Source organism: Mobula hypostoma, chromosome 1 (genome assembly GCF_963921235.1).
Source record: "Mobula hypostoma chromosome 1, sMobHyp1.1, whole genome shotgun sequence".
NCBI classification, from domain to species: Eukaryota; Metazoa; Chordata; class Chondrichthyes; order Myliobatiformes; family Myliobatidae; genus Mobula; species Mobula hypostoma.
The window spans coordinates 216,610,905-216,632,467 of record NC_086097.1 but is presented as its reverse complement, the minus strand read 5'-3'; the positions used below and the strand labels follow the sequence as shown (position 1 = coordinate 216,632,467).

The window sequence follows — 21,563 nt, the reverse complement described above, 5'->3', positions numbered from 1 at the left end:
GTGGTAGCGGGTTTGCAGTGAGCATATGGTTGAAGAGTCTAGGGCAGTAGAGATCAAAGTGAGAGTAGTGAAAGAAGGTTTCACTGAACTCCCATTGAAGGGGGGGATTTAAACTTCAGGGTAGGCATCCCTGGAAGAGATGTTGCAGTGTAGTCTGACCAGTGCCTTAAAATGCCTCAGCATTGCATTCTTGCTGTTATATTGTAGTCCTCTTGAAATGAATGCTGATATTGCATTTGCCTTCCTCAGCACAGACTCGAACTGCAAATTAACCTTCAGGGAGTCTTGCAAAAGAACTCCCAAGCCCCTTTGCCCTCTGATTTTTGAATATTCTCCCCATTTGGAAAATATTCTACGCACTTATTCTGCCAAAGTGCTTGGTCATGCTCTTTACATTGTATTCCATCTACCACTTCTTTATTCATTCTACCAATCCAAGTCTTTCTGCAGACTCCCTTCTTCCTCAACACTACCTGCACCTTCACCTATCTTGTATTGTCCACAAATTTGTCACAATTTCATTGTCCAAATTATTGACGTATAGTGTGAAAAGAAGCTAGTCACCAGCAGCCAATCAGAGAACATAGAACATAGAGTAGTACAGCACAGTACAGGCCCTTCGGCCCACAATGTTGTGCCGACCCTTAAACCCTGCCTTCCATATAACCCCCCACCTTAAATTCCTCCATAAACCTGTCTAGTAGTCTCTCAGATTTCACTAAGGCCCCCTTTAATCCCACTCTTTGCCTTCCGCCAGTCAGCCAATCTTCTGTCCATACTAGTATATTTTCTGTATTACCATGGATTCTAGTTTTGTTTAGCAGCCTTGTGTGCAGCATCTTGTCAAGGGCTTCTGAAAATCCAAGTAAACAATATTATTGGGGCAAATTATGTCATGTGATACTTATTCTTAAACCTTGTCTCCTGACTTCATAATCCTTTCTCATATCTGGCTCAGGTTCTTTTGTCCTACTCTTGGCCAAGCCTCTGATTGAACTTTTTATCCTGACTGTGACTTCGACATCCCCCACCTCATCCCTGTACATGGGTCCAGCACCTGTTTTCACTTTGCATTTGACATTGATATAGTAATAAAGATGTGAAAGACATCTCAGCAGTGATTGATACTTTGAGCCTTGGATGCTGCTGAATTTTGTTGTGACCGGTCATTGGACAATTTCAGTGGATTTTGGTTAATTGGGACACATCAGGACCAGTATATTTTGGCCTGATTAAGCAGCTGCCTCAATTCATTCAAATTTATTAAAAAGATGTAAAAAAAAGACAAATTATGATTTAACTGAATAAAAATTTATGTACTTAAATGAAATACAGAACAAATTGGAGAACTACCAATACCTCTGAGTTAGTCCCTAATAGTTATCAACAGAGGATTTCATTCAGTGTACACTCAGTCTGAAAGCTTGAACTGTGGTGAGTAAACCAGTTCCAAATTGTCTTGCTACTTATTTCTTGTTAACTATCAGTGACAAACATCACTGCATTTTGAACACAAATACAAATTGACAGTGTATCATAAGTACAGTGTAGTGTCTAATGGCCGCACAAGTGCATGTGATTGACGCTAGATAGAAGCTGTTCAGAAACAGACTCCTGGTTCATTTAAGTGGCATGGTGTCCCAAATAAATAAAGGCCATCCTGGATATTTTCTCAATTAGTTTTTTTTTCTTTAAGAGTTGTCCCAAATTGATTAACTTGTCCAATTAACAGGAATCCACTGTACTGTATATACTCACCCTTTTGTGCATTTCCACCTACAACATCAGATTTATATACTAATATAAGATTTTGGTGTTATCTTGGAAATAAAATTTTAATCAACTTGAGAATGATGAAAATTCATTAATTTTCAGATTTGAATTTGAAGAAATTCAAAGCATTTTAAGAAATTGTCTCTTGAATTTCATTAATATTTCCAAATATTTCTCATGTTTGTGATCAAAGGACTTTTTTTTCCTCTTTCTGTGCAGTTATGGTTCAGGAGGACTACCACCGTAACAATCCTTATCACAACGCAGTACATGCTGCTGACGTGACTCAGGCCATGCACTGTTACCTAAAGGAATCAAAGGTAAAATAAGTGTCAAGTGACTGATACTTTCAAGTTTTGTCCCTTGGCTGTTAAATGCAGCCATCAGCAGTATATAGAACCTATTTGCATTCAACTAATTTTCCTAAAATATAGTGATCTGCTGCCATCAATATTTTGTATAAAGAAAGAATGCCGTGATTGTTTTCTCAAATCAATAAGATGAAAAGCATTAACATTAAACATATTAACTATGTTTCTTTCCAAATGTACTGATTGATTTATTGATTATTTCTACTGTTTTCTATTTTATTTCAGATTTTGAATATAGTATCTTTGTGTTACCGATTTTATACTTATCCCCTCTTCACAGTGAAACTGATAGGCTAAGTTTATATTGTCTTGAGAATAATCAAAAACAGATATAAAGATGGGAAAACATGACCTCTATGTTCATACAAGGTTTTAAATATCAGAGTTCATTCTAGAAACTACAATAAAATGCATGCCCAAAATGAAATCTCAATCTTATAGTTGTATAAGAAAATAACTAACATTAAAAATATTTACTCCAAATAGTTCCTATGTCTACATATAATAATTTTTCTCGCTCATTTAAAGCAGGTAGGTCCGACCCAGCTATTGTATAAATCTTCTCTCTCCTTCATACTTGTATCTTCAATAAAAGGACTCTCCTTGCATGATACTTTCAGGAGAGGCTGGACTGGATCAGGAATTGGGAGGAAGCTTTTTTTAATTTGCATGGCATCCACAGCAATACTCAGGCAAAGGCTCTGATACTCGGTTATTTCAGATTTTGAACATTAAAGTAACAGTGGTGGAAGGAGGCCATGTAATTAACATTCTGATCAATATTAGCTTCAAATAGCAATTTGCAATTATCTAGTATGCAATTACATTTTTATATACAGTGGATTCCAGTTAATTGAGACATATTGGGACCAATACATTTTGGCTCAGTTAAGCGTGTGCCCCAATTAGATGAAGTTTCATGGAAATAATTAAAAAGGTATGGGGGGGGGAGGGAGAAAAGGCAAACTACTACTTAACTGAGTGACACAGTATGTATTTAAACAAAATACAGAACACATCAAATCACTACTAATACTGTTACAATACTATAAACAATGTTAGTTCTTAATAGCTATTGACAGAGGAATTCATCCAGTATGTATGTTGCTGCATTCTTTTGATTGGCTGTAAGTGAAGAAAATTAACACAAGCACCTAATGCAGATAATGGACTACCTTCAAAATTTAAAGTAAATTTATTATCAAAGTACATTGATGTCACCATATATAACACTGGGATTCTTGCAGACATTCTCAATAAATCCATCATAGAATAATAACCATAACAGAATCAATGAAAGACACAACTAGCTTGGGCTTTCAACCAGCGTGCAAAAGACACTCTGTGCAAATAGAAGAAGAAAAATAATAATAATAATAAGCAAATCTAGCCCCCCGGCCACCCTCAGGGTCGCTCGGCTCACTGTCATCTAGGGAAATAGCCCTCAGCCCCGCCAGACTGGGTAATAGTTTGTGTGGATGCTGTGTAATGTACCCCACCCCGCCCAAATAACAGACATACACCAGATACGATTAAATGATTTACAGTTTATAGATATTACTGGAACTATATAATTAATAAAATGAAATATAAAAGGAAAATAAAAGGCGCCACACTTATCAAAGTTCAATCTCTTCGTGCACAAAAACAGTTGGAACTCAGGACCCTTCTTCTTCACCCTGCGACCCCACGGACCGCCCCGACCGGCCACCTGGGACCAACAACGGTGGTCGACCAGATACTCCACACGAGTCCGTCTCCGTCTCCGTCTCCCCTCCTCACCGAACTCGGGGTCCGACTCCGTTAGCGGACTCACAGCATCTGGTCCATTCTCTGTCTCTCTCTCTCTCTCTGTCCCGCCTTCTGCCCCAAAACCCCGGGCATACAAAAACTTCCAGATACACCAAAATCATAGCAACTATCCCAATTGGTTCATAACATCCTCTTATCACCCCCTAACTCACAACAAGCTGCTAGCGCAAAGCTTTCTCAGCGTTTAACATAACAAAGAAGCATTCCCGATTATAACATAACAAAGAAGCCATTTTAATTGGCCTCCGCAGTAACATAAAAGACGAAACCCCCTTACACAAATAAGCAATAAATATTGAGAACATGAGATGCAGAGTCCTTGAAAATGAGTCCATAAATTGTGGGAAGGTTTCAATGATGGGCGAGTGAAGGTATCCCCTTTGATTCAAGAGTCTGATGGTTGAGGGTAATAATTGTTCCTGAACATGGTGGTGTGAGTCCTGAGCCTCCTCTACCTTCTACCGGATGACAGCAGTGAGAAGAGAGCTCTGATGTTGGGAGTCCTTGACATTAGATGCTGCTTTCCTGCGGCAATGCTCTGTGTAGATGCGCTCAATGGTGGGGAGGGCTTTACATGTGATGCACTGGGCCATATCCACTATTTTTTTGTAGTATTTTCTGTTCAAGGTCATTGGTATTTCCATACCAGGCCATAATGTAACCAGTCAATATACTCTCCACGACACAGCTATAGATGTTTGATATAGTTTAAGATGTCATGCCAAATTTTTCTAAACTCCCAAAGGAAGTAGAGGCCTGCTGTGCTTTCTTTGTTATTGCAGTTATGTGCTGGGCCAGGACACGTCCTCCAGAATGATAACATTGAGGAATATAAAGTTACTGACCCTCTCCACCTCTGATCCTCTGCGCACTCGCTTGTGAACCTCTTGTTGCCTTCTCCTGAAGTTAATAATAAGCTCCTTGGTCTTGCTTACAGAGGTTGTTGTTATGGCACCATTCAGCCAGATTTTCAACCTCCCTCTTGTATGCTGATTCATCATCACCTTTGATTCGGCCTACAACAATGTTGTTGTCAGCAACTTTGAATATGGCGTTGGAGCTGTGTGTAACCACACAGTCATAAGTGTAAAGTGAATGGAACAGGGAACTAAGCACATAGCCTTGTGTTGCACCTGTGCTGATCAAGATCTTGGAGGAGATGTCGTTGCCAATCCAAACTGACTGGGACTGCAAGTGATGAAATCGAGGATCCACTTCCACAAAAAGATATTGAGGCCAAGGTCTTGGAGCTTATTGATTAGTTTTGAGGGGATGATGGTCTTGAATGCTGAGCAGTAGTCGATAAAGAGCATCCTGATGAATAAGACCATATAATATGAGCGAGTGTCAGAGTAGAGGGAGACAGAGTGGGAGTGCTTTGGTTCAACGGGGCTTCAGCGGTAACGGGTCGAGGCGAGGTAGGTTGCCTGTGTAGAAGTATGTGTGAGGCTGATGTTCTGTGCTGGGTGTCCGATGTGGCAAGTCCTGGAGACACCCAGTCTCCAGGGCGGCCACATCTGCGCCGGGTGTGTTGAGCTGCAGCTCCTTGGGGATTGCGTTAGGGAACTGGAGATGCAGCTCGATGGCCTTTGTCTGGTCAGGGAGAGCAAGGAGGTAATAGATAGGAACTATAGACAGGTAGTCACACCGAAGCCTCGGGAAACAGATAAGTAGGTAACAGTCAGAGGGAAGGGCAAGGGTCAGATACTCGAGCGTACCCCAGTGGCTGTCCCCCATAACAATAAGTACTCCTGTTTGAGTACTTTTTGGGGGGGGGGGCGCGTGGATGGCCGACCTGGGGGAAGCAACAGTGGCCGCGCCTCTGGCACAGAGTCTGGCCTGTGGTTCAGAAGGGTAGGGAAAGGAAGAGGATGGCAGCAGTGATAGAGGACTCTATAGTTAGGGGGTCAGACAGGCAATTCTGTGGATGCAGGAAAGAAACACGGATGGTCATTTGCCTCTCAGGTGCCAGGGTCCGGGATGTTTCTGATCGTGTCCACAATATCCTGAAATGGGAAGGAGAACAGCCAGAGGTCGTGGTACATATTGGTACCAACAACATGGAAACATAGAAACATAGAAAATAGGTGCAGGAGTAGGCCATTCGGCCCTTCGAGCCTGCACCGCCATTCAGTATGATCATGGCTGATCATCCAACTCAGAACCCTGCACCAGCCTTCCCTCCATACCCCCTGATCCCTTTAGCCACAAGGGCCATATCTAACTCCCTCTTAAATATAGCCAATGAACTGGCCTCAACTGTTTCCTGTGGCAGAGAATTCCACAGATTCACCGCTCTCTGTGTGAAGAAGTTTTTCCTAATCTCGGTCCTAAAAGGCTTCCCCTTTATCCTCAAACTGTGACCCCTCGTTCTGGACTTCCCCAACATCGGGAACAATCTTCCTACATCTAGCCTGTCCAATCCCTTTAGGATTTTAGGAACATAGGTAGGAAAAGGCAGGTGGTCCTGAAAGCAGACAACAGGGAGTTAGGAAAGAAGTTGAGAAGCAGGACCTCAAAAGTAGTAATCTCGGGATTACTGCCTGTGCCACGTGGCAGTGAGTATAGGAATAGAATGAGGTGGAGGATGAATGCATGGCTGAGAGATTGGAGCAGGCGGCGGGGATTCAGATTTCTGGATCATTGGGACCTCTTTTGGGGCGGGCGTGACCTGTACAAAAAGGACAGGTTGCATTTGAATCCCAAGGGACCAACATCCTGGCAGGGAGTTTTGCAAAGGTTATTAGGGGGAGTTTAAACTAGAATTGCTGGGGGGTGGGAACTGAAATGAAGAGATGGAGCAAGAGGCGGATGGCTCACAAATAGAGAAAGCTTGGAGACAGTGGGAGAGGGAAGATACACAGGTGATAGAGAAGGGATGCGCTCAGACCGATGGTTTGAGATGTGTCTATTTTAATGCAAGGAGTATTACGAACAAAGCCAATGAGCTTGAAGTGTGGATCAGTACTTGGAGCTATGATGTTGTGGCCATTACAGAGACTTGGATGGCTCAGGAGCAGGAATGGTTACTTCAAGTGCCAGGTTTTAGATGTTTCAGAAAGGACAGGGAGGCAAAAGAGGTGCTCGCATGGCACTGTTGATCAGAGATAGTATCACAGCTGTAGAAAAGGAGGAAGTCATGGAGGGTTTGTCTGTGGAGTCTCTGTGGGTGGAAGTTAGAAACAGGAAGGGGTCAATAACTCTACTGGGTGTTTTTTCTAGACCACCCAATAGTAACAGGGACATCGAGGAGCAGATAAGGAGACAGATTCTGGAAAGGTGTAATAATAACAGGGTTGTTCTGGTGGAAGATTTTAATATCCCAAATATCGATTGGCATCTCCCTAGAGGAAGGGGTTTAGATGGGGTGGAGTTTGTTAAGTGTGTTCAGGGAGGTTTGTTGACACATTATGTAGATAAGCCTACAGGAGGAAAGGCTGTACTTGATCTGGTACTGGGAAATGAACCTGGTCAGGTGTCAGATCTCTCAGCGGGAGAGCATTTTGGAGATGGTGATCAGAATTCTCTCTCCTTTACCATAGCACTGGAGGGGGCTAGGAACAGACAAGTTCGGAAAGCGTTTAATTGGATTGAGGGGAAATATTGAGGCTATCAGGCAGGAACTTGGAAGCATAAATTGGGAACGGATGTTCTCAGGGAAACGTGTAAGAAATGTGGCAAATGTGCACGGGATACTTGCATGGAGTTCTGCATAGGTGCATTCCAATGAGACAGGGAAAGGATGGTAAGGTACAGGAACCGTGGTGTACAAAGGCTGTTGTAAATCTAGTCAAGCAGAAAAGAAGAGCTTATGAAAGGTTCAAAAAAACTGGGTAATGTTAGAGATCTAGAAGATTATAGGGCTAGCAGGAAGGAGCTAAATAATGAAATTAGGAGAGCCAGAAGAGGCCATGGGAATGTCTTGGTGAGCAAGATTAAAAAAACCCTGAGACATTCTACAAGTATTTGAAGAGCAAAAGGATAAGACGTGAGAGAATAGGACCAATCAAGTGTGACAGTGGAAAAGTGTGTATGGACCCAGAGGAGATAGTAGAGATACTTAATGAATACTTTGCTTCAGTATTCACTATGGAAAAGGATCTTGGCGATTGTAGGAATGAGTTACAACGGACTGAAAAGCTTGAGCATGTAGATATTAAGGAAGAGGATGTGCTGGAGCTTTTGGAAAGCGTCAAGTTGGATAAGTCACTGGTACTGGATGAGATGTACTCTAGGCTACTGTGGAAGGCGAGGGAGGAGATTGCTGAGCCTCCAGTGATGATCTTTGCCTCATCAATGGGGATGGGAGAGGCTCCAGAGGATTGAAGTGTTGTGGATATTGTATCCTTATTCAAGAAAGGGAGTAGAGATAGCCCAGGAAATTATAGACCAGTGGGTCTTACTTCAGTGGTTGGTAAATTGATAGAGAAGATCCTGAGAAGCAGGATTTGTGAACATTTGAAGAGGCATAATATGATTAGGATTAGTCAGTGTGGCTTTGTCAAAGGCAGGTCATGCCTTATGAGCCTGATTTTAATTTTTTGAGGATGTGACTAAACACACTGATGAAGGTAGAGCAGTATATGTAGTGTATATGGATTTCAGCAAGGCATTTGATAAGGTACCCCGTGCAAGGCTTATTGAGAAAGTAAGGAGGCATGGAATCCAAGGGGGCATTGCTTTGTGGATCCAGAAATGGCTTGCCCACAGAAGGCAAAGAGCAGTTGTAGACGGGTCACATTCTGCATGGAGGTTGGTGACCAGTGGTGTGCCTCAGGGATCTGTTCTGGTACCCCTATTCTTTGTGATTTTTATAAATGACCTGGATGAGGAAGTGGAGGGATGGGTTAGTAAATTTGCTGATGACACAAAGGTTGGAGGTGTTGTGGATAGTGTGGAGGGCTATCAGAGGTTACAGCTGGACATTGATAGGATGCAGAACTGGGCTGAGAAGTGGCAGATGGAGTTCAACCCAGATAAGTGTGAGGTGGTTCATTTTGGTAGGTCAAATATGATGGCAGAATATTGCATTAATAGCAAGACTCTTGGCAGTGTGGAGGATCAGAGGGATCTTGGGGTCTGAATCCATTGGACACTCAAAGCTGCTGTGCAGGTTGACTGTGTGGTTAAGAAGGCATACGGTGCATTGGCCTTCATCGATCGTGGGATTGAGTTTAGGAGCTGAGAGGTAAAGTTGCAGCTATATAGGACCCTGGTCAGACCCCACTTGGAGTACTGTGCTCAGTTCTGGTCACCTCACTACAGGAAGGATATGTCATCTGTAGAAAATGTGCAGAGGAGATTTACGAGGGTATTGTCTGGATTGGGGAGCATGCCTTATGAGAATTGTTGAGTGAACTTGGCCTTTTTCCTTGGAGTGACGGAGGATGAGAGGTGACCTGACAGAGGTATGCAAGATGATGAGAGGCATTGATAGTGTGGATAGTCAGGGGCTTTTTGGCTTTTTCTCAGGTCTGAAATGGCTAACATGAGACGTCACAGTTTTAAGGTGCTTGGAAGTAGGTACAGAGGAGATGTCAGGGGTAAGCTTTTTTTTATGCAGAGTGGTGAGTGCGTGGAATAGGCTGCTGGCGATGGTGGTGAAGGCAAATACGATAGGGTCTTTGAAGAGAATCCTGGATAGGTACATGGAGCTTAGAAAAAATGAGCTATGGGTAACCCTAGGTAATTTGTAAGGTGAGAGCCTCCTCGGCACAGCTTTGTGGGCCAAAGGACCTGTATCGTGCTGTAGGGTTCCTCTGTTCCCTATATAGGAGCAGAAGTAGGCCATTTGACCCTTCGGGTCTGCTCCGCCATTCAATCATGGGCTGATCCAATTCTTCCAGTCATCCCCACTCCCCTGCCTTCTTCCCACACCCTTTGATGCCCTGGCTAATCAAGAACCTATCTATCCCTGCCTTAAATGCACCCAACGACTTGGCCTCCACAGCCACTCGTGGCAATAAATTCCACCCTTTGACTAAAGTAATTTCTCTGCATCTCTGTTCTAAATGGATGTCCTTCAATCCTGAAGTCATACCCTCTTGTTGTAGACTACCCTACCATGGGAAGTAACTTTGCCATATCTAATATGTTCAGGCCTTTTAACATTCGGAATGTTTCTAAGTGATTCCCCCTCACTCTCCTGAACTCTAGGGAATACAGCCCAAGAGCTGCCAGACGTTCCTCATATGGTAACCCTTTATTCCTGGAATCACTCTCCTGTATCTTCTCTGAACTCTCTCCAATGTTAGTAAAATAAGGAGCCCAAAACAGCACACAGTATTCCAACTGTGGTCTCATGAGTGCCTTATAGAGCCTCAACATCACATCCCTGCTCTTATATCCTTTACCTCTAGAAATGAATGCCAGCATTGCATTCACCACCGTCTCAACCTGGATATTAACCTTCAGGGTATCCTACACAAGGACTCCCAAGTCCCTTTGGATCTCTGCATTTTGAATTCTCTCCCCATAGTCTGCCCATTTATTTCTTCCACCAAAGTGCATGATCGTACACTTTCCAATATAGTATTTCATTTGCCACTTCTTTGCCCATTCCCCCTGTTACGTACCCCGTAACTGGGTTGCCAAACCAGCAGAAATGGATCACTCAGTTGGAGTCTGGATTACTAGAACTAAGAAAGTTTTATTAAAGAAACAAGCAACACAGTACTCTAATCAAAAGGATAATGAATGCAACAGTTCAGCAATGATAAACATACATGTACACAGAATTCAGATGACAGGATCAATCAAGCTCTATCGTTGTCTAGGGGTAAATGACCAATTTCAAAGTGACGCAAAGTTCAGTTCAATTTAGTTCAGTTCAGTTCGCAGACAGTGGGAGGAAGGAGAGAGAGAGCAAAACGAATGAATATTCAAACGGCTCCCACACACAGACCTTCGCAGTCAGCTTTCGTGCGAACCCTTTGTGATGTCATCTGAGGTCACCAACCATGACCCCTCCGTTTCCAGATACGAATCGTTTCCCTGCGGTGAACCTGGCACCCAGGCAAGGGTGGACACACACCAGGTTCCCGCCGATCCTGCCTTTCCACCCTGAGCGTCTATGGCTTGATCCTGCGATCAGCCGTCGAAAATCTTCCCACCGACTTGTGAGAGGCGCACCGCTTCCAGGGTCTCGTTACCTCGGGTGTCGTGTGTGTGTTCTGCCTTAGCAAACCTGTCCATTTTTATCCCCTGCTGGGGTATCGCCTGTCCATCACTTCAAACAGTTCAGGGTTCAAAGGGGGAGCCGCTCTTGACAGCTCTCCTTCCTTCATTAACATCTCCACATGCTGCTCCATTGTTTTCCTTATCTCTCTCTCTCTCCTGAAGACAGGTGGCAGACCACCTGCTGATTCCACAGGACAGCTAACATCTTAATCTATGTGTATTCTTGTCACACCCCTAACTATCCGAGTCTCTCTGCAGCCTCTCTGTTTCCTCAACACTACCTGCTCCTCCACCTGTCTTTGCATCATCAGCAAATTTAGCCACAAATCCATTAATCCCATGCTGGCTTTGGCCTATCTTGTCATGTGCCTCCAGGTACACCGTAATCGCATCCCTAACAATCGATTCCAGCAACTTCCCATCCACTGATGTCAGGCTAACAGGTCTATAGTTTCCTTTCTGCTGCCTCCCACCCTTCTTAAATAGTGGAGTAACATTTGCAATTTTCCATTCATCTGGTACAATGCCAGAATCTATCGATTCTTGAAAGATTATTGTTAATGCCTCCGCATTCTCTCCAGCTACTTCCTTCAGAACCCGAGTGTGCATTCCATCAGGTCCACAAGATTTATCCACCCTCGGACCATTAAGCTTCCTGAGCACCTTCTCAGTCGTAATTTTCACTGCACATACTTCACTTCCGTGACACTCTTGAATGTCCGGTATACCGCAGATGTGTTCCACTGTGAAGACTGATGCAAAATACGCACTCAGTTCCTTTGTCATCTCTGCGTCTCTCATTACAATATCTTCAGCGTCATTTTCTGTTGGTCCTATATCTACCCTCAACTCTCTTTTACCCTTTATATACTTAAAAAAGCTTTCAGTATCTTCTTTGATCTTAGTCGCCAACTTCCTTTCATAATTCATTTTTTCCTTCCTAATGACTTTCTTAGTTTCCTTCTGCAAGTTTTTTAATGCTTCCCAATCCTCTATCTTCCCACTAGCTCTGGCTTCCTTGTATGTTCTCTCTTTTGCTTTTACTTTGGTTCTGACTTCACTTGTTAGCCACGGTAGTGTCTTTCTTCCATTCAAAAATTTCTTCTTATTTGGAATATATCTATCTTGCACTTCCCTCATTTTTTGCAGAAACTCCAGCCATTGCTGCTCTGCTGTCCTTCCTGCTACTGTCGTTTCCAGTCAACTTTGCCAGTTTCTCTCTCATTCCATTGTAACTTCCTTTATTCCACTGAAATATCGACACATTGGAATTTAGCTTCTCCTTCTTAAATTTCAAAGTGAACTGGATCATATTGTGATCACTGTTCCCTAAGAGTTCCTTATCCTTCAACTCTCATCATCTCCAGATCATTGCACAACACCCAGTCCAGCACAGCTGATCCCCTAGTGGACTCAACAATAAATGCCATCCCTCAGACATTGTACAAATTCTCTGTCTTGAGGTCCAGTGCTGGCCTGGTTTTTCCAATTTATTTTCTTGTTAAAATCCTAAATTATCATCATGATATTGCCCTTCTGACATGCCTTTTCTATCTCCTGCTATAATTTGTAATCCACATCCCAGCTGCTGTTTGGAGGCCTGTATACAACTGCCGTTAGGGTCCTTTTACCCTTACCATTTCTTAACTCATCCCATAGAGACTCTACACCTTCCGATCCTATGTCATCCCTTTCTAATGGTTTAATATTATTTCTTACACACAGGGCCACACCTCCTCTGCCTACTAACCTTTCTTTCTGATACACCATATATCCTTGGACATTCAGCTCCCAATGGCAGCCATCCTTTAGCCAAGTTTCAGAGATGGCCACAACGTCATACTTGCCAATCTGTAGCTGAATTTCAAGATGGTCCATTTTATTTCTTATGCTGCATGCATTCAAATATAACACTTTCAGTCTAGTATTTGTTGCTTTTTGTTTTAACTGCACCACGCCTCTATTGCCCTGTAACTCATCCCACTGGCTGTGATTATGCCTCATCTCTTGCCTGTCCTTTGTATTGTTGAGAAAAAGGACCGCAAAGGTAGTAATCTCGGGATTACTGCCTGTGCCACGCGACAGTGAGAGTAGGAATGCGATGAGGTGGAGGATAAATGCGTGGCTGAGGGATTGGAGCAGGGGGCAGGGATTCAAGTTTTTGGATCATTGGGACCTCTTTTGGCGCAGGTGTGACCTGTACAAAAAGGACGGGTTACACTTAAATCCTCGGGGGACCAATATCCTGGCAGCGAGATTAGCGGGGGCTACTGAGGTGACTTTAAACTAGAATGGTTGGGGGGTGGGAATCAAATTAAAGCGGCTAGGTGTGAGGAGGTTAGTTCACAACAGAGGGATGGGAACCAGTGCAGAGAGACAGAGGGGTGTAAAGTGAGCGTAGAAGCAAAAAGTACAAAGGGGAAAAGTAAAAGTGGCAGGCCGACAAATCCAGGGCAAGCATTAAAAAGGGCTAAGAGAGTTGTAAAAGAGTGCCTGAAGGCTTTATGTGTCAATGCAAGGAGCATTCGTAATAAGGTGGATGAATTGAAAGTGCAGATTGTTATTAATGATTATGATATAGTTGGGATCACAGAGACATGGCTCCAGGGTGACCAGGGATGGGAGCTCAACGTTCAGGGATATTCAATATTCAGGAGGGATAGACACGAAGGAAGGGGAGGTGGGGTGGCATTGCTGGTTAAAAAAGAGATTAACGCAATAGAAAGGAAGGACATAAGCCGGGAAGATGTGGAATCGATATGGGTAGAGCTGCGTAACACTAAGGGGCAGAAGACGCTGGTGGGAGTTGTGTACAGGCCACCTAACAGTAGTAGTGAGGTCGGAGATGGTATTAAACAGGAAATTAGAAATGTGTGCAATAAAGGAACAGCAGTTATAATGGGTGACTTCAATCTACATGTAGACTGGGTGAACCAAATTGGTAAAGGTGCTGAGGAAGAGGATTTCTTGGAATGTATGCGGGATGGTTTTTTGAACCAACATGTCGAGGAACCGACTAGAGAGCAGGCTATTCTGGACTGGGTTTTGAGCAATGAGGAAGGGTTAATTAGCGATCTTGTCGTGAGAGGCCCCTTGGGTAAGAGTGACCATAATATGATGGAATTCTTCATTAACATGGAGAGTGACGTAGTTAATTCAGAAACAAAGGTTCTGAACTTAAAGAGGGGTAACTTTGAAGGTATGAGACATGAATTAGCTAAGATAGACTGGCAAATGACACTTCAAGGATTGACGGTGGATATGCAATGGCAGGCATTTAAAGGTTGCATGGATGAACTACAACAATTGTTCATCCCAGTTTGGCAAAAGAATAAATCAAGGAAGGTAGTGCACCCGTGGCTGACAAGAGAAATTAGGGATAGTATCAATTCCAAAGAAGTAGCATACAAATTAGCCAGAGAAAGTGGCTCACCTGAGGACTGGGAGAAATTCAGAGTTCAGCAGAGGAGGACAAAGGGCTTAATTAGGAAGGGGAAAAAAGATTATGAGAGAAAACTGGCAGAGAACATAAAAACGGACTGTAAAAGCTTTTATAGATATGTAAAAAGGAAAAGACTGATAAAGACAAATGTAGGTCCCCTGCAAACAGAAACAGGTGAATTGATTATGGGGAGCAAGGACATGGCAGACCAATTGAATAATTACTTTGGTTCTGTCTTCACTAAGGAGGACATAAATAATCTTCCAGAAATAGTAAGGGACAGAGGGTCCAGTGAGATGGAGGAACTGAGCGAAATACATGTTAGTAGGGAAGTGGTGTTAGGTAAATTGAAGGGATTGAAGGCAGATAAATCCCCAGGGCCAGATGGTCTGCATCCCAGAGTGCTTAAGGAAGTGGCCCAAGAAATAGTGGATGCATTAGTGATAATTTTTCAAAACTCGTTAGATTCTGGACTAGTTCCTGAGGATTGGAGGGTGGCTAATGTAACCCCACTTTTTAAAAAAGGAGGGAGAGAGAAACCGGGGAATTATAGGCCGGTTAGCCTAACGTCGGTGGTGGGGAAACTGCTGGAGTCAGTTATCAAGGATGTGATAACAGCACATTTGGAAAGCGGTGAAATGATCGGACAAAGTCAGCATGGATTTGTGAAAGGAAAATCATGTCTGACGAATCTCATAGAATTTTTTGAGGATGTAACTAGTAGAGTGGATAGGGGGGAACCAGTGGATGTGGTATATTTGGATTTTCAAAAGGCTTTTGACAAGGTCCCACATAGGAGATTAGTGTGCAAACTTAAAGCACACGGTATTGGGGGTAAGGTATTGGTGTGGGTGGAGAATTGGTTAGCAGACAGGAAGCAAAGAGTGGGAATAAACGGGACCTTTTCAGAATGGCAGGCGGTGACTAGTGGGGTACCGCAAGGCTCAGTGCTGCGACCCCAGTTGTTTACAATATATATTAATGACTTGGATGAGGGAATTAAATGCAGCATCTCCAAGTTTGCGGATGACACGAAGCTGGGTGGCAGTGTTAGCAGTGAGGAGGATGCTAAGAGGATGCAGGGTGACTTGGATAGGTTGGGTGAGTGGGCAAACTCATGGCAGATGCAATTTAATGTGGATAAATGTGAAGTTATCCACTTTGGTGGCAAAAATAGGAAAACAGATTATTATCTGAATGGTGGCCGATTAGGAAAAGGGGAGGTGCAACGAGACCTGGGTGTCATTATACACCAGTCATTGAAAGTGGGCATGCAGGTACAGCAGGCGGTGAAAAAGGCGAACGGTATGCTGGCATTTATAGCGAGAGGATTCGAGTACAGGAGCAGGGAGGTACTACTGCAGTTGTACAAGGCCTTGGTGAGACCACACCTGGAGTATTGTGTGCAGTTTTGGTCCCCTAATCTGAGGAAAGACATCTTTGCCATAGAGGGAGTACAAAGAAGGTTCACCAGATTGATTCCTGGGATGGCAGGTCTTTCATATGAAGAAAGACTGGATGAACTGGGCTTGTACTCGTTGGAATTTAGAAGATTGAGGGGGGATCTGATTGAAACGTATAAGATCCTAAAGGGATTGGACAGGCTAGATGCAGGAAGATTGTTCCCGATGTTGGGGAGGTCTAGAACGAGGGGTCACAGTTTGAGGATAGAGGGGAAGCCTTTTAGGACCGAGGTTAGGAAAAACTTCTTCACACAGAGAGTGGTGAATCTGTGGAATTCTCTGCCACAGCAAACTGTTGAGGCCAGTTCATTAGCTATGTTTAAAAGGAAGTTAGATATGGCCCTTGTGGCTACAGGGGTCAGGGGGTATGGAGGGAAGGCTGGGTTCTGAGTTGGATGATCAGCCATGATCATAATAAATGGCGGTGCAGGCTCGAAGGGCCGAATGGCCTACTCCTGCACCTATTTTCTATGTTTCTATGTTTCTATGTATCATCTCTGTTGACCATAAGATATAGGAGCAGAATTAGGCTATTTGGCCCATTGAGTCTGCTCCACCATTTCATTATGGCTGATCTAATTTTCCTCTCAGCCCCAATCTCCTGTCTTCCCCCCGTAGCCCTTCAAGCACGAACCAATCAAGAATCTATCAACCACTGCCTAAAATATACATAAAGGTACTTGACTCCACATGCCTGTGGCAAAGATTCCACAGATTCACCACCACTTCTCCTCATCTGTCTTCTAAATTAACACCCCTGTAATCTGAGGCAGTGTCCTCTGGTCTTAGACTCTCCCACCATAGCAAACATCCGCCCCGAGTCTGCTTTATTAAGACCTTTCACCATTCGATAGGAGATTTTGTGGACGTGAGAAGGACACCCGCATGGTTTGTTGCCTCCAGGGTGCCAGGGTCCAGGATGTCTCTGACCGGGTGCACGACATCTTGGTGCGAGAGGGAAAGCAACCAGAAGTCATGGTACATGTTGGTACCAATGACATAGGCAGGGAGAGAGATGAGGTCCTGAACTGTGAGTTTCGTGAACTAGGCAGAAGGCTGAAGAACAGGACCTCAAGGGTGGCGTTCTCAGGATTGCTGCCAGTGCTACGTGACAGTGATGGTAAGAATTGGAGGAGATGGCAGTTGAATGCGTGGCTGAGGAGTTGGTGCAGGGGGCAGGGTTTTAGATTTTTGGATCATTGGGATCTCTTCTGGGGAAGGTGGGACCTGTACAGATTGGATGGGTTGCACCTGAACTCGAGGGGGAGCAATATCCTTGCAGGTAGGTTTGCTAGCATGGTTCGGGAGGGTTTAAACTACAAACCCCATTTCCAGAAAAGTTGGGAGATTTTCCAAAATGCAATAAAAACAAAAATCTGTGATATGTTAATTCACGTGAACCTTTATTTAACTGACAAAAGTACAAAGAAAAGATTTTCAATAGTTTTACTGACCAACTTAATTGTATTTTGTAAATATACACAAATTTAGAATTTGAAGGCTGCAACACACTCAACAAAAGTTGGGACAGAGTTAAAATAAGATTGAAAAGTACACAGAATATTCAAGTGACACCGGTTTGGAAGACTCCACATTAAGCAGGCTAATTGGTAGCAGGTGAGGTATCATGACTGGGTATAAAAGTAGCGTCTATCAAAGGCTCAGTCTTTGCACACAAGGATGGGTCGTGGCTCACCCCTTTGTGCCAAAATTCATGAGAGAATTGTTAGTCAGTTCAAAAGGAACATTTCTCAACGCATGATTGCAGAGAATTTAGGTTTTTCAACATCTACAGTACATAATATTGTGAAAAGATTCAGAGAATTCAGAGACATCTCAGTGCGTAAAGGGCAAGGTCGGAAACCACTGTTGAATGCGCATGATCTTCAAGCCCTCAGGCGGCACTGCCTAAGAAACCGTCATGCTACTGTGACAATTATAGCCACCTGGGCTCGGGAGTACTTCGGAAAACCATTGTCACTCAACACAGTCTGTCGCTGCATCCAGAAATGCAACTTGAAACTGTATTATGCAAGGAGGAAGCCATACATCAACTCTATGCGGAAATGCCGGCGAGTTCTGTGGGCCCAAGCTCATCTCAGATGGACCGAAAGACTGTGGAACCGTGTGCTGTGGTCAGATGAGTCCACATTTCAGCTAGTTTTCGGAAAAAACGGGCGTCGAGTTCTCCGTGCCAAAGAGGAAAAGGACCATCCAGATTGTTATCAGCGATAGGTGCAAAAGCCAGCATCTGTCATTGTATGGGGGTGCATCAGTGCCCACGGCATGGGTGAGTTGCATGTATGTGAAGGTACCATTGACTCTGAGGCGTATATTAGGATTTTAGAGAGACGTATGTTACCATCAAGGCGACGTCTCTTCCTGGGACATCCATGCTTATTTCAGCAGGACAATGCCAGACTACATTCTGCACAGGCTACAACAGCATGGCTTTGTAGACACAGTGTACGTGTGCTTGACTGGCCTGCTGCCAGTCCAGATCTATCTCCTATTGAAAATGTATGGTGCATCATGAAGAGGAGAATCAGACAACGGAGACCACGGACTGTTGATCAGCTGAAGTCTTATATCAAGCAAGAATGGACAAAATTTCCAATTGCAAATCTATTACAATAAGTATCCTCAATTCCAAAACGATTAAAAAGTGTTATTAAAAGGAAAGGTGATGTAACACAATGGTAAACATGCCTCTGTCCCAACTTTTGTTGAGTGTGTTGCAGCCATCAAATTCTAAATTTGTGTATGTTTACAAAATACAATTAAGTTGGTCAGTAAAACTATTGAAAATCTTTTCTTTGTACTTTTGTCAGTTAAATAAAGGTTCATGTGAATTAACATATCACAGATTTTTGTTTTTATTCTATTTTGGAAAATATCCCAACTTTTCTGGAAATGGGGTTTGTAATTTGCAGGGGGGGACGGGACCCGGAGCGATAGAGCAGGGAAAGAAGTGCATGGAGTAAAGCCAGATCTAACATATAGAGAGGCTTTGAGGAAAGAGAAGCAGAATAAACGGTGTAAAGGTAATAAGGTAGAAGGGCTGAAATGTGCGTACCTCAATGTAAGGAGCATCAGGAACAAAGGTGATGAACTGAGAGCTTGGATACATACATGGAATTATGATGTAGTGGCCATTACAGAAACTTGGCTGGCACCAGGGCAGGGATGGATTCTCAATATTCCTGGATTTCAGTGCTTTAAAAGGGTTAGAGAGGGGGGAAAAGGGGAGGAGGGGTAGCATTACTGGTCGGGGATACTACTACAGCTACAGAAAGGGTGGGTAATGTAGTAGGATCCTCTTTTGAGTCAATATGGGTAGAAGTCAGTAAATGGAAGGAAGCAGTTACTCTATTGGGGGTATTCTATAGGCCCCCTAGTAGCAGCAGAGATACAGAGGAGCAGATTGGGAGGCAGATTTTGGAAAGGTGCAAAAATAACAGGCTTGTTATCATGGGTGACTTTAACTTCCCTAATATTGATTGGCACGTGATTAGTTCCAAGGCTTTAGATGGGGCAGAGTTTGTTAAGTGTGTCCAGGACGGATTCCTGTCACAGTATGTGGACAGGCCGACTAGGGGGAATGCCATACTAGATCTAGTACTAGGTAATGAACTGGGTCAGGTCACAGATCTCTCAGTGGGTGAGCATCTGGGGGACAGTGACCACCGCTCCCTGGCCTTCAGCATTATCATGGAAAAGGATAGAAACAGAGAGGACTGGAAAATTTTTAATTGGGGAAGGGCAAATTATGAGGCTATAAGACTAGAACTTGCGGGTGTGAATTGGGATGATGTTTTTGCAGGGAAGTGTACTATGGACATGTGATCGATGTTTAGAGATCTCTGGCAGGATGTCAGGGATAAATTTGTCCCAGTGAGGAAGATAAAGAATGGTAGGGTGAAGGAACCATGGGTGACAAGTGAGGTGGAAAATCTAGTCAGGTGGAAGAAGGTAGCATACATGAGGTTTAGGAAGCAAGGATCAGAGGAGTCTATTGAGGAATATAGGGAAGAAAGAAAGGAGCTTAAGAAGGGGCTGAGAAGAGCAAGAGGGGGGCATGAGAAGGCCTTGGCGAGTAGGGTAAAGGAAAACCCCAAGGCATTCTTCAATTATGTGAAGAAGAAAAGGATGACAGGAGTGAAGGTAGGACCTTCAGATAAAGGTGGGAAGATGTGCCTGGAGATAAAGGTGAGAAGATGTGCCTGGAGGCTGTGGAAGTGAGCGAGGTCCTCAATGAATACTTCTCTTCGGTATTCACCAATGAGAGGGAACTTGATGATGGTGAGGACAATATGAGTGAGTTTGATGTTCTGGAGCATGTTGATATTAAGGGAGAGGAGGTGTTGGAGTTGTGAAAATACATTAGGACGGATAAGTCCCCGGGGCCTGATGGAATATTCCCCAGGCTGCTCCACAATGCGAGGGAAGAGATTGCTGAGCCTCTGGCTAGGATCTTTATGTCCTCGTTGTCCACGGGAAGGGTACCGGAGGATTGGAGGGAGGCGAATGTTGTCCCCTTGTTCAAAAAAGGTAGTAGGGATAGTCCGGGTAATTATAGACCAGTGAGCCTTGCGTCTGTGGTGGGAAAGCTGTTGGAAAAGATTCTTAGAGATAGGATGTATGGGCATTTAGAGAATCATGGTCTGATCAGGGACAGTCAGCATGGCTTTGTGAAGGGCAGATCATGTCTAACAAGCCTGATAGAGTTCTTTGAGGAGGTGACCAGGCATATAGATGAGGGTAGTGCAGTGGATGTGATCTATATGGATTTTAGTAAGGCATTTGACAACGTTCCACACGGTAGGCTTATTCAGAAAGTCCAAAGGCATGGGATCCAGGGAAGTTTGTCCAGGTGGGTTCAGAATTGGCTTGCCTGCAGAAGGCAGAATGTCATGGTGGAGGGAGTACATTCAGACTGGAGGGTTGTGACTAGTGGTGTCCCACAAGGATCTGTTCTGGGACCTCTACTTTTTGTGATTTTTATTAACAACCTGGATGTGGGGGTAGAAGGGTGGGTTGGCAAGTTTGCAGACGACACAAAGGTTGGTGGTGTTGTAGATAGTGTAGAGGATTGTCGAAGATTGCAGAAAGCATTGATAGGTCCTAGCTATGCCTGCCTTTTTGTTGGCTTTGTGGAACATTCCATGTTCCAAGCCTATACTGGTATCTGTCCCCCACTTTTCCTTCGCTACATCAACGACTGCATTGGCACTGCTTCCTGCACGCATGCTGAGCTCGTTGACTTCATTAACTTTGCGTCCAGCTTTCACCTTGCCCTCAAGTTTACCTGGTCCATTTCCGACACCTCCCTCTCCTTTCTAGATCTTTCTGTCTCTATCTCTGGAGACAGCTTATCTACTGTTGTCTACTATAAGCCTACTGACTCTCACAGCTATCTGGACTATTCCTCTTCTCACACTGTCTCTTGGAAAAATGTCATCCCCTTCTTGCAATTCCTCCATCTCCGCCGCATCTGCTCTCAGGATGAGGCTTTTCATTCCA

General features: G+C 43.9%; 1 protein-coding gene across 2 annotated transcripts in view; it reads left to right on the top strand.

Annotated features, from left to right (window-relative positions):
• The window catches only part of pde7a (phosphodiesterase 7A), a 180,766-nt gene that overhangs the window by 125,556 nt on the left and 33,647 nt on the right, over window positions 1-21,563 (top strand). For both annotated transcript variants that reach the window (XM_063064360.1, XM_063064369.1), the window contains one exon: window positions 1,993-2,093. In XM_063064360.1, the coding sequence (XP_062920430.1) occupies window positions 1,993-2,093 (101 nt within the window). The remainder of the gene's footprint in view (window positions 1-1,992; window positions 2,094-21,563) is intronic.